This window comes from Rhinatrema bivittatum, chromosome 8 (assembly GCF_901001135.1).
Source record: "Rhinatrema bivittatum chromosome 8, aRhiBiv1.1, whole genome shotgun sequence".
Taxonomy (NCBI): Eukaryota; Metazoa; Chordata; class Amphibia; order Gymnophiona; family Rhinatrematidae; genus Rhinatrema; species Rhinatrema bivittatum.
Genome location: NC_042622.1, coordinates 136129717 through 136142921, shown reverse-complemented (window position 1 = coordinate 136142921; position 13205 = coordinate 136129717). Strand labels below are relative to the sequence as shown.

Sequence of the window (13205 nt, the reverse complement as noted above, 5' to 3'; positions counted from 1 at the left end):
TGGGGATGCCATGGAGATTGGCGTGCTGAAGCAGAGGCAGCCATCTTACCCATGGAGCAGAATCAGGCAGAAGAGAGGTGAGCAACAGAGGGCGCAGCCTTCTGCGACCAACGGGCACAACATAATAATCCTCTCTCTCAGTTGGAGAAAAGCTTTCCTCCTATTTGCTTTTTTGACTGCGTGGCACACTAAACCAACAATTCCAATGTATTGTCCACTAAGATGCAGAGATATTTTTACTCCGTGGTAACTCCTAATGTGAAACCTAACATTGTGTAACTACAGCATGGGTTATTTTTCCCTATATGCATCACCTTGCACTTGTCCATATTAAATTTCATCTGCCATTTGGATGCCCAATCTTCCAGTCTCATAAGTCTTCCTGTAATTTATCACAATCCACTTGTGATTTAACTATTCTGAATAATTTTTTGTCATCTGCAAATCCGATCACCTCACTCGTCATTCCCTTTTCCAGATCATTTATAAATATATTAAAAAAGCACTGGTCCAAGTACAGATTCCTGAGGCACTCCACTATTTACCTTTCTCCACTGATAAAAGTGACCATTTAATCCTACTCTCTGTTTCCCCGTCTTCTTTTAACCAGTTTGCAATCCACAAACAAACATTGTCTCCTATACCATGACTTTTAATTTTCTTAGAAATCTCTTATGGGAGCTTTGTCAAATGCCTTCTGAAAATTCAAATACACTAGCATTTATCGGCTCACCTTTATTCTCATGTTTATTAACCCTTTCAAAAAATGTAGTAGATCTGTGAGGCAAGACTTTCCCTTAGGTAAATCTGGCTGGCTGTGTCCCGTTAAACCAAGGGTAACCATTGTGGAACCAGGCTGCTGGCGCTAATCTTTAAAAAGGAGATAGAGCAGCTTTTAAAGTAGAATAAGGGGGGAAAGCCAACAGGAGAGTTAGGGCATTATCATTGCAACTCTTGCCACTTGGAGATCAAATGCCTCTTCGGCAAATCTAAATAAATAAATAAATAAATAAATAAATAAAGAGCTAGGTTAGTACCTAGTGTGAAATCCGGAGGAGCGAAGTGGAGACAACGGATCCCTGTGATTATAGGAGGAGATTTTTCCATGGGGCGAATCAATCCCTCTACAGCCAGCTCATATGCCTCCTGGCTCTTCAGGTCAATTCTCGAGTGCCTGTAGGAGATGTAAAATGGAAAAGTATGACCAATATGGGTCATGAAACAAAACAGAATCAGCTAGTTGTGTATTGGCAGTAGGGAGCTGAGGTATGACTTAAACCATGTTACAAGTCATTAAATATAAAAAAAATCACCTCTAGGATGGAACAAGGCACCAGGTCTGCCCAGGGTTTCCAATCGGCACCACATTTTCAGGACAGGTTAATCCAGTCCTGGTTTTACTCCCCTGCATGCATATACTTATAGAAAAATTGTTTACCTGTTCATTTTAGTTTCTGAAGTACCACAGATCAGTCTAGACAAGTGGGTTTTGCATTCCTACCAGCAGATGGAGGCAGAGAACTAAAAATGTTGAGACTCTGCGACACAACTGAGTGCGCCACCTGCAGTACCCTCAGTATTGACCTGTATCCAAGACAACTATAGGAGTAACAACTCCTCAACAACCCTCTAAATGAGGGCAAACACCAAATCCAAAGGTCGGAACCCCCCAAACAGAAAACCCACAAATCAACCCAAGGGGCTAACCACAACCTGGCAAACTTCTTTAAGTTCTGTATATATACATTAAGAACATAAGAACATGCCATACTGGGTCAGACCAAGAGTCCATCAAGCCCAGCATCCTATTTCCAACAGTGGCCAATCCAGGCCATAAGAACCTGGCAAGTACCCAAAAACTAAGTCTATTCCATGTTACTGTTGCTAGTAATAGCAGTGGCTATTTTCTAAGTCAACTTAATTAAAAACAGGTAATGGACTTCTCCTCCAAGAACTTATCCAATCCTTTTTTAAACACAACTACACTAACTGCACTAACCACATCCTCTGGCAACAAATTCCAGAGTTTAATTGTACGTCGAGTGAAAAAGAATTTTCTCCTATTAGTTTTAAATGTGCCATATGCTAACTTCATGGAGTGCCCCCTAGTATTTCTATTATCTGAAAGAGTAAATAACCGATTCACATTTACCTGTTCTAGACCTCTCATGATTTTAAACACCTCTATCATATCCCCCCTCAGCCGTCTCTTCTCCAAGCTGAAAAGTCCTAACCTCTTTAGTCTTTCCTCATAGGGGAGCTATTCCATTCCCCTTATTTTGGTCGCCCTTCTCTGTACCTTCTCCATCACAAATATATATTTTTTGAGATATGGCGACCAGTACTTAAGGTGCGGTCTCACCATGGAGCGATACAGAGGCATTATGACATTTTCCATTTTATTCACCATTCCCTTTATAATAATTCCCAAAATTGTTTGCTTTTTTGACTGCCGCAGCACACTGAACAGACGATTTTAATGTGTTATCCACTGTGACACCTAGATCTATTTCTTGAGTGGTAGCTCCTAATATGGAACCCAACATTGCGTAATTATAGCATGGGTTATTTTTCTCTATATGCATCACCTTGCACTTATCCACATTAAATTTCATCTGCCATTTCGATGCCCAATTTTCCAGTCTCACAAGGTCTTCCTGCAATTTATCACAATCTACTTGTGATTTAACTACTCTGAACAATTTTATATCTGCAAATTTTGATTACCTCACTCGTCGTATTTCTTTCCAGATCATTTATAAATATATTGAAAAATAAGGGTCCCAATACAGATCCCTGAGGCACTCCACTGCCCACTCCCATCCACTGAGAAAATTGCCCATTTAATCCTACTCTCTGTTTCTTGTCTTTTAGCCAGTTTGTAATCCACGAAAGGACATCGCCACCTATCCCATAACTTTTTACTTTTCCTAGAAGCCTCTCATGAGGAACTTTGTCAAACGCCTTCTGGAAATCCAATTACAATACATCTTCCGGTTCACCTTTATCCACGTTTATTAACTCCTTCAAAAAAGGGAAGCAGATTTGTGAGGCAAGACTTGCCTTGGGTAAAGCATTGCTGACTTTGTTCCATTAAACCATGTCTTTCTATATGTTCTGTGATTTTGAAATTTAGAACAATTTCCACTATTTTTCCTGGCACTTTTAAATATTGGGGTTACATTAGCTATCCTCCAGTCTTCAGATACGATGGATGATTTTAATGATAGGTTACAAATTTTTACTAATAGGTCTGAAATTTCATTTTTGAGTTCCTTCAGAAACCTGAGGTATATACCATCCGGTCCAGGTGATTTACTACTCTTCAGTTTGTCAATCAGGCCTACCACATCTTCTAGGTTCACAGTGATTTGGTTCAGTCCATCTGAATCATTACCCATGAAAACCTTCTCCGGTACGGGTACCTCTCCAACATCCTCTTCAGTAAACACCGAAGCAAAGAAATCATTTAATCTTTCCGCGACGGCCTTATCTTCTCTAAGTGCCCCTTTAACCCCTCGATCATCTATTGGTCCAACTGACTCCCTCTCAGGCTTTCTGCTTCGGATATATTTTAAAAGTTTTTACTGTAAGTTTTTGCCTCTACAGCCAACTTCTTTTCAAATTCTCTCTTAGCCTGTCTTATCAATGTCTTACATTTAACTTGCCAACGTTTATGCTTTATCCTATTTTCTTTTGTTGGATCCTTCTTCCAACTTTTGAATGAAGATCTTTTGGCTAAAATAGCTTCTTTCACCTCCCCTTTTAACCATGCCGGTAATCGTTTTGCCTTCTTTCCACCTTTCTTAATGTGTGGAATACATCTGGACTGTGCTTCTAGGATGGTATTTATTTTTTTTTAACAATGGACCACGCCTCTTGCACACTTTTTACGTTTGTAGCTGCTCCTGTCAGTTTTTTTCTAACTATTTTTCTCATTTTATCAAAGTTTCCCTTTTGAAAGTTTAGCACAAGAGCCATGGATTTGCTTGCTGTCCCCTTCCAGTCATTAATTCAAATTTGATCATATTATGATCACTATTGCCAAGTGGCCCCACCACAGTTACCTCTCTCACCAAATCCTGTGCTCCACTGAAAATTAGATCTAAAATTGCTCCCTCTGTCTGCTCCTGAACCAATTGCTCCATAAAACTATCATTTATTCCATCCAGGAACTTTATATCTCTAGCATATACTGATGATACCCCAATACTGACTGGGTAAATGTAATTGAAATCTCCCATTATTACTGCACTACCAATTTGGTTAGCTTCCCTAATTTCTCTTAGCATTTCACTGTCCATCTCACCATCTTGACCAGGTGGACGGTAGTATACTCCTATCACTATAGTCTTCCCCAACACACAAGGGATTTCTACCCATAAAGATTCAATTGTGCATTTAGTCTCATGGAGGATGTTTATCCTGTTGGACTCTATGCCATCCCGGACATAAAGTCCTCCCGGTGCTCCTCTCTGTCATTGCGATATAATTTGTACCCCGGTATAGCACTGTCCCATTGGTTGTCCTCCTTCCACCATGTCTCTGAGATGCCAATTAGGTCTATAATCATTCACCGCTATACATTCTAATTCTCCCATCTTACTTCTTAGACTTCTGGCATTAGCATACAAACATTTCAAAGTTTGTTTTTTTGTTTGTATTTTCATTCTGCTTTTTAATTGATAGGGATAAGTTAGAATTTTTTAGCTCAGGTGAGTTTTTAGTTACAGGCACTTGGACTACTTTTCTTATTATTGGAACCTCACTGTCGGGATGCCCTAATTCTAAAGCATTATTAGTATACTTTGAAGATAGCTCTCTCTGAACCATGCATTGCTGAGTTACTGTCAGCGTTCCCCTTTGTTCTAGTTTAAAAGCTGCTCTATCTCCTTTCTAAAGGTTAGCGCCAGCAGTCTGGTTCCACCCTGGTTAAGGTGGAGCCCATCCCTTCGGAAGAGACTCCCCCCTTCCCCAAAAGGTTCCCCAGTTCCTTACAAAACTGAATCCCTCTTTCTTGTACCATCGTCTCATCCACGCATTGAGACTCCGGAGCTCTGCCTGCCTCTGGGGACCTGCGCGTGGAACGGGAAGCATTTCAGAGAATGCTACCCTGGAGGTTCTGGATTTAAGCTTTCTACCTAAGAGCCAAAATTTGGCTTCCAGAACCTCCCTCCCACATTTTCTTATGTCGTTGGTGCTCACATGTACCACGGCAGCCGGCTCTTCCCCAGCACTGTCTAAAATCCTATCTAGGTTACGCCTGAGGTCCGCCATCTTCGCACCAGGTAGGCATGTTACCAGGCGATCCTCATGCCCACCAGCCACCCAGCTGTCTACATTCCTAATAATCGAATCACCAGCTATGACGGCCGACCCAACCCTTCCCTCCTGGGCAGTAGGCCTTGGGGAGATATCCTCGGTGCAAAAGGACAATGCACCACCTGGAGAGCAGGTCCTTGCTACATAATCCTTTCATGCTGCACCAGGATGGTCCAGGCCCAGCTGGCAAAGGAGGTCCCCAGTCCCACTGGCCAAGGAGTCCCTTGGCCTCTTTGCAGCAGGACGAGATGGCTGACAGAAATGCCCTTTTATAAACAGTGCTTTTCCTGGTTAAAAAGGCCTTATGCATAAGCAAGACAAACTGAGGAAAACTCCACATCATCCTCTCCCCTCTCCGGCCCAAAGCTTACATCTCCACCCCACCCACACCCCCCACCCCCAAGATGGGATTGCCGGAGACAAGAGGGGAGGGGAATCCCTGGGAGTCTGTCACCTTCCAAGCTGTAACCCTTCTCCTGCCTCATAGGCTGTTTAGGCTCCCAGTATTGATCTGACAGGTCCTTGGGAACCTGTGGCTCTCCTCTTTCCCCCCCCCCCCCCCCCGAAGGGCCCTTCCCCTCCAGCAATGAATTGCGGCATAGCACCGCTTCGTTCAGCTGTCCCCGAGCCAGCCACCGGCCCAACAAGCTTTCCCATGCTGGGAAACTGCCATCGGCGCCATCTTGTCTCCAGCGGCTGGGCCTGCTGCAGAGGAACAAAAACTGCGTGATCGCGGCATGCAAGAGAGGAGGAGAGCACTGTCCAACGCAGCCTCCGGCTCTCAGAGCAGCCCGAAGCTGCAAACAGAGGAGCTACACTGCTCCCTTTCCCAGACCGGGCCTGCCCTGATGATCAAACCAGGAAAAGCCCGAGCAGTTGCTGCTGAAAGAAAAATTTAACATTTTTTTTTTCTTTAAAACAGCAGCCACAGCAAAGGAAGAAATTAAAGCAAAAAAAGGAATACTTCCCTGCTGCTGGCAACACCTCTGGGAAGGAGCCTTCAGAGTATAAGGGAGAACCCTGGCTGTCAGACCCCTGAAGGCCAAAGCTGATCAGGGATTACCGACCCCCCCCCCCCCGCTCAGCTGGCTCAACCTGAGGGATGACCCACGAAGGAACCTAACACCTCAGGGAACATCTAACTTCACTTCTTCTGTCCCTTCTTTCTTTCTTCTTAACTGCATGTTTACACCTCTACCATCTGCTGGAGACAGAGAAATACTGGAGGACTCCAGGTGGCACTCTCTGTTATGTAGCATTGCCTCAAAGTTTTTAATTCTCTGCCTCCATCTGCTAGTAGGGATGCAAAACCCACTTATCTGGACTAATCTGGGGTACGAACAGGGAAGACTTGATTTTCTGAGGGAATGCAATAGGTAAATCAGAATAAGTCCCAGCATGCAATGGGGTAAAACCAGGACTGGATCAACCTGTCCTGAAAATCCGGAGCTGGTTAGCAACCCTAGGTCTGCCAACAAAATACACTTCAAGGTTATTTTCTATTGCAGATAACATGAATAGCAGCAGATCAGTCTGCAGCATGGTGTCCTAAAGAAGGCACCTGTGCACTAAAGGCACAGTGCCCTGAGGTAAGTATCTGTGGAACAGTTTGACAACCCAAGCATTTCTAAGCTGTGGAGTGCCCTTAAGTGGCATCCCTGAGCTGCGCAATGGGCCAATAGTAGGGCACCATGTCTCCCGACCCCAGCTGTGAGAAAATACATACGTAAGAAGAGCCTTGCGATTAGATCCCTGGATGACAGCAAGAATCCGCTCTAACTTGTCTCTGGTGACATGATCTGCAAACATTGGAAGAAAATGGAGCAAAAAAACATGAGTTGTACTTTGCTGCTTACAAAAGGAAAAGGAGAACCCTAAAAAATCTGATTATCTGCCAGAAGTTCTCATATGTTTTGATATGAGAAGAGACATTATTTATAGCTTAACCGTGTAAAAACAGCTAGCAGGAAAACTTACCAATGATAAAACTAATTCAAAATAAAAATTTACAAAATAGTATCTATCATAATTTATTGTGCATTTTATTGGTTTTAAAAGGTGCATCACATCACCTACAGGTGAAAGGAAATGACAACATTTAAAAAATAAACTGATCTGTCTTTGTCTGTGATTTAAGGATGCATTTCATACAATAATTTTATTTGGCAAACACCCAAGGTCCAAGGCAAAAATACCAAATATAAAAGCAAGGGTGATCCTGAGCAGTGTTTTATTAGAAATGTCTTCACCTCTTTAAGTGGCAATTAGCCTATCCTGGCCCAGCTCCCACCTCTTTCCCTATCACATGGGTCAAAATACATTTGCATAATCAAACAGTGAAACATACTAAAAGACTTACAGTAATGTGCCTTTTAAACATTATTTTTTCACTCAACGTATAATTAAGCTCTGGCGTTGTCAGAGGATGTGGCCTGGGGGTGGGTCCCAAATGGTGGACTGGATTAGAAACTGGTTGAGAGACAGACAATAGAGGGTAGTGGTAAATGGAATTCACTTTACAGTAGAAAAAGTTATTAGTGGAGTGCTTCAGGAAGTGGTCCTAAAGCCACTTCTTTTCAATATCTTTGTGAGCGATATTGTGAAGGGATTAGATTAAAAACTTTGCCTTTTTGTGAATGATGCTATTTGCAAAGAGGAGTAGACAGAATGAGAATTGATCGAAGAAAGCTCAAGGAGCAACACTTGAGGGGTGAGAAACTAATATGCCGCTAGGAGAGAGATCTCAGTGTGATAGTGTCTGACGATCTCAATCAAGAGGGTGAAACAGTGTGATAATACCACCTCTCTGTACAAGTTGTTGATGGACCCTTGGTCTGACCCAGTATGGCAATTTATGTTCTTATAAGATGATGGCCAGAGCCAGAGAGATGCTGAAGTGAACAAGGAGAGGCATAACCAGCAGGAAAAAAAGGGAGATGATACCACCTCTCTGTACAAGTTGTTTGTGAGGCCTCACCTAGAATACTGTGTTCAGTTGTGGAGGCTGTAACTCAAAGGCTAGCAGTGGTCTACAAAAGGGCAACCAAAATGCTATGGGGCCTGCACCAAAAGCCATATGAGATGAGACTTAAAGGACCTAAATACGTGCCCCCTAGAAGGGAAAATTGGTTCTTACCTGCTAATTTTCATTCCTGTAGTACCAAGGATCAGTCCAGACTCCTGGGATGTACCCAAGCTGCCTTAAATGGGGTGGGACCTGGAGAGTCCCGCTCGAAGAACACTACTGCCAAAACAGTCACCATCCAGAGCATGGATGTCCAAACGGTAATGCTTAGCAAAAGTGTGTAAAGATTTCCAAATAGATTTCCAAGTAGCCGCTTTGCAAATTTCCTGCGGCAAAACAAACTGACTCTCCGCCCAAGACACCGCCTGAGAACGGATTGAATGCACTTTCAAACCATCCGGTACTGCGCGCCCAAGACATATATATGTCGAAGTTACAGCTTTCTTCAACCATCGGGCAATTGTGGCTTTAGTTGCCTTATGTCCTTTCTTAGACAGATGATCAGACAAATGAAAAGCATTAGTGACCTCCAGATAGCGAAGCAGAATCCTCGCACATCTAATCTTTGCAAGTCGTGAGCCTGAGGTGAATTTCGATCCAAATCCATGAAGGCAGGCAACTCCACGATCTGATTCAAATGAAACTCCAACATGATCTTCGGTAGAAAGGAGGGCACCGTCCTAAGGGACACCCCTGAATTCAAAATCCTGAGAAAAGGCTCCCTACAGGACAATTCTTGAAGCTTAGAGATGCGCCGTGCAGAAGTGATAGCCACCGGGAAAATCACCTTAATGTCAAGTCTTTCAAGGTGGCCTGTTTCAAAGGCTCAAATGGAAGATTGCAGAAGCCACGGAGAACCAGATTCAAACTCCAAGAAGGACACACTGAACGAGCTGGAGAGTTCAAATGTTTAGTACCTCTCAGAAAACTCGTTACATCCGGATGAGCCGCCAAGGATGTCCCATCAATCTTTCCCCGCAAACATCCCAGAGCCGCTACTTGAACCCTGAGAGAACTGCACGCAAAGCTTTTCTTCAGACCCTCCTGTAAGAACACCAGAATATGGACAATTGATGCGCGTCGCAGGAACAAATTCAACCCGCTACACCAGGAATGGAAAACCTTCCAGACTCTAACATAGGGGAGCGAGGTAGATGTTTTTTGCGCCTGCAGAAGGGTGGAAATAACCGAATCCATATAGCCTTTCTTCCTCAACTGCTGCCTCTCATAAGCCAAGCTGCTAGACAAAAACGATCCGCTGGATCTTGACGAAGAAGATTCGGTAGATGACCGAGTCGAAGAGGACCGTCCACCGCTAAGTTGATCAAATCTGCAAACCACAGCCACCGTGGCCACTCCGGAGCCACGAGAACGACTGAGCCTGTATGAGCCTCTATCCTTCGCAAGACTTTGCCCACCAACGGTCAGGGAGGAAAGATGTACAGCAGAATGTTGAGAGGCCACAGCAGGACCAGAGCATCGACACCTTCCGCCCCATATTCCTTCCTGCGACTGAAGAACCGAGCCGCCTTCGCATTTCTCCGAGTCGCCATCAGGTCCAGGCGAGGAACACCCCACTGACGAGTCACGAGATGCATCGCCTCCTTGGAAAGTTCCCACTCTCTGAGATCTAGATGCTGACGACTGAGAAAATCCACCTGAACGTTGTCGACCCCGGCTATGTGAGAAGCTGCTAGACGGACCAGATGGCGCTCCGCCCAGAGCATTAGCCGTTCGACCTCCAATGCCACTGGACGACTTCTGGTTCCCCCCTGACAATTGATGTAAGCCACTATTGTCGCATTGTTGGACAATACTCGTACTGATCGACGGCTCACCAGGTGAAGGAAACTGCGCAATGCCAGACGTACTGCCCTGGTTTCCAAGCGATTTATGGACCATTTCATCTGCTGCACTGTCCATCGGCCCTGTGCTGCCCTCGATTGGCAAACCGCACCCCAGCCAGACAGGCTGGCGTCCGTCATCATCATCACCCACTGGGGCTCCTCCAGGTCCATCCCGCGCTGCACGTGGGCCGGAATCAACCACCAATGGAGACTGGACCTGGCAGTTTCCAAGAGCAGCAATTGGATCTGGAACTCTTCTGACTTCAGGTCCCAACGAGAAAGTAACGCCCTCTGCAAGGGTCTCATATGAGCAAAGGCCCAAGGGACTAACTCTAGAGTAGATGCCATAGAACCAAGCACCTGCAAGTAATCCCAAACCCAGGGTAGAAGTAGAGATAACAGCCGCCGGATCTGCGCCGTTAACTTGTCGATTCACTCCTGCATGAGAAAAACCTTGCTGACTGATGTGTTGAACAGAGCACCCAAGAAGTTCAGCACCTGGGACAGGACTAATCGGCTCTTGGCAAAATTGATGACCCAACAGAGGGATTGAAGCCGGTCCACTACAGACTGAACTGCTGCCCTGCAAAGCTCCTCTGACTGAGCAGATAAGCCAATCATCCAGATAGGGATGAACCAAAATCCCCTCCTGCCTGAGAGCCACAGCTACTACCACCATTACTTTGGTGAAGATGTGGGGGAGCTGTCGCCAATCCGAATGGGAGCGCCTGAAACTGATAATGCTCGCCCAGAATCATAAACCTGAGAAACCGCCGATACTGTTCGCGGATCCCTATGTGAAGATACGCTTCCATTAGGTCTAAAGAAGCCAAATATTCGCCGGAGTGGACGGCCGCAATGACTATGCGGAGAGTTTCCATACGAAAACAGGGTACCATAAGCGCTTTGTTCACCTTCTTCGTATCCAAGATTGGGCGGAAGGAGCCCTCCTTCTTGGGAACCACGAAATATATGGAGTATCTGCTGGTCCTGAACTCCTCCGGTGGGACCTGGACAATGGCTCCCAGCGCTTTCAACCGGTCCAGGGTTTGAGTCACCGCTGTCCATTTCGCGCGGGTCCTGCAGGGCAACATCAAGAACAGGTCCCACAACGAGCGTGCAAAATCCAAAGTGTAGCCGTGTTCGATGATGCTTAGAACCCACTCGTCCGACATAATCTTGACCCACTCCTCGAAGAAGAGAGACAGGCGGCCGCCTATCACCGGAACAGAGGAGTGGGCCAGGACACCTTCATTGGGAGGATTTGCCCCCGGAAGATCCCCGAGGACCCCCATCATGGAGAGGCCTGCGGCCGTGAAAGGAATGAAACCAAGCCTGAGATTTCGTCGACGGCTGACGTGGAGTGAAGGCCGGAGTCTTGCCCTGCCGAAACTTGCGCTATCCCCAGAACAGAGGGCGCACCGACCCAAAAGCCCTGGAGGTTTGAGGCTTGTCCTCCGGCAACTTGTACACCTTATTGTCCCCTAGGGATTTGATAAGGGCTTCCAGATCATCCCCGAACAAGAATTTCCCTTTAAAGGAAAGATTGCCTAGCTGCTCCTTGGAGAAAACATTGGCTGATCAGTTGCGGCGCCACAGAAGCTTTCTAGCTGAGACCGCCAAAGCCATAGTGCGCAAAGATGCCTGAAGATCATACAAGGCATCCGCGGAGTAAGCCACAACTTCTTCCACGCGATCTGCCTGCTCCGCTTCCGCTGGAGGCAACTCCTGTGTGGTGAGCCACTGTTGCACCCAACGAAGAGTCGCCCTTTGCATGAGGCTACTGCAGACTGCCGCCCTAACGCAAAGCACAGAGACCTCAAAAATCCTCTTAAGAAGGACCTCCAGCTTCCTATCCTGAAGATCCTTAAGAGTGGCAGCCCCTGCAACTGATTCCAGTCGTCTGCTTAGTGATGGATGAAACTGCCGCGTCCACTTTTGGGACCCTAAGGACGGCCAAGGACTCGTCTGGCAGCAGGTAGAGCTTCTCCATGGCTCGCCCCACCCGAAGGCTGGCCTCGGGAACCTCCCATTCTTGGGTCACGAGTTGTAGTAGCATAGGGTGAAAAGGAAAAGCTTTAGGAGGGGCCTGAAGCCCCGAGAGAACGGGGTCCCCCTTGATAGCCTCCGAGCTCGGCTGTGGCGCCTCAATACAGAGCTCCAACAGAACATGAGAGATTAAATGATCAAGCTCCTCCCTCCGAAATAATCTGAGAAGCCTCGGGTCATCCCCCTCAACTGGAGTGGGCTCATCAACATCCCCATCAATATTCACAAGGAGAGGGTCCAGAGAAGGGGGATCCAGTGGATTAGAGGCCGGGATCCCGGAGAGATCCAAATCCATATGGCCCATCCTCCCGCTGGAGGAATCTGAATCCCCAGAAAGCCTAGCCACCTTCGCAGGTGGAGGCTCCTCTGCCTGAAACTCAGTCTCTGCCTCCAAAAATGCCTTGTACATTAAAAGCACAAATATGGAAGAAAAGAGAAGCTGCCCCTTTAAGGCCTCCCCCCTGTGGGGGGGGGGGGGGGTGTCAGAGCTCAAATTCGGCGGGGAGAGCGGAGGGATCTCCCCTCCCCCTGCATCCAGCCCTACACTGGAGCGTGGCGGAGGCAAAATGGCCGCCGTTCCTTCGCTAGACAGTGACGGGGCAGGCAGAGGCTCAAATCCCTCCCTGTGCCACGGGAGCGAGCTGAAAATGACCCGCTGCTGCTCCCTGATGGTCCTTCCCCTCCCGGGAGGCACCGTGTACAAAGGCCATCGCAGGAGAGCCGCGCCACACCAGCGGAGAGGGAGTGAGCACGAGGCTGAAAAAAATTGGCGAAAATCGCCCCTCCAGAGCCCCAGGAAACCTGTGCGCACGGTAGAAAAATAACTTTTTTTTTTTTTCAAAACGCTGACACGCTGCCACCCAGGGGAAAAGACGCCTCTGGGACCTCAATCAGGGTACAGGGCACAGGCAGCCCCCCCCCACCGAGGAATTATGCCCTCACAGGGTGCAAGGGGATGGACC

General features: G+C 46.6%; 1 protein-coding gene across 5 annotated transcripts in view; it reads right to left on the bottom strand.

Annotated features, from left to right (window-relative positions):
- Window positions 1–13205, bottom strand: part of TRUB2 (TruB pseudouridine synthase family member 2) — a 71323-nt gene that overhangs the window by 15720 nt on the left and 42398 nt on the right. For all 5 annotated transcript variants that reach the window (XM_029610819.1, XM_029610821.1, XM_029610820.1 and 2 more), the window contains exons 7-8: window positions 7049–7121; window positions 1038–1174 (exon numbers count right to left, since the gene is read on the bottom strand). In XM_029610819.1, the coding sequence (XP_029466679.1) occupies window positions 1038–1174; window positions 7049–7121 (210 nt within the window). The remainder of the gene's footprint in view (window positions 1–1037; window positions 1175–7048; window positions 7122–13205) is intronic.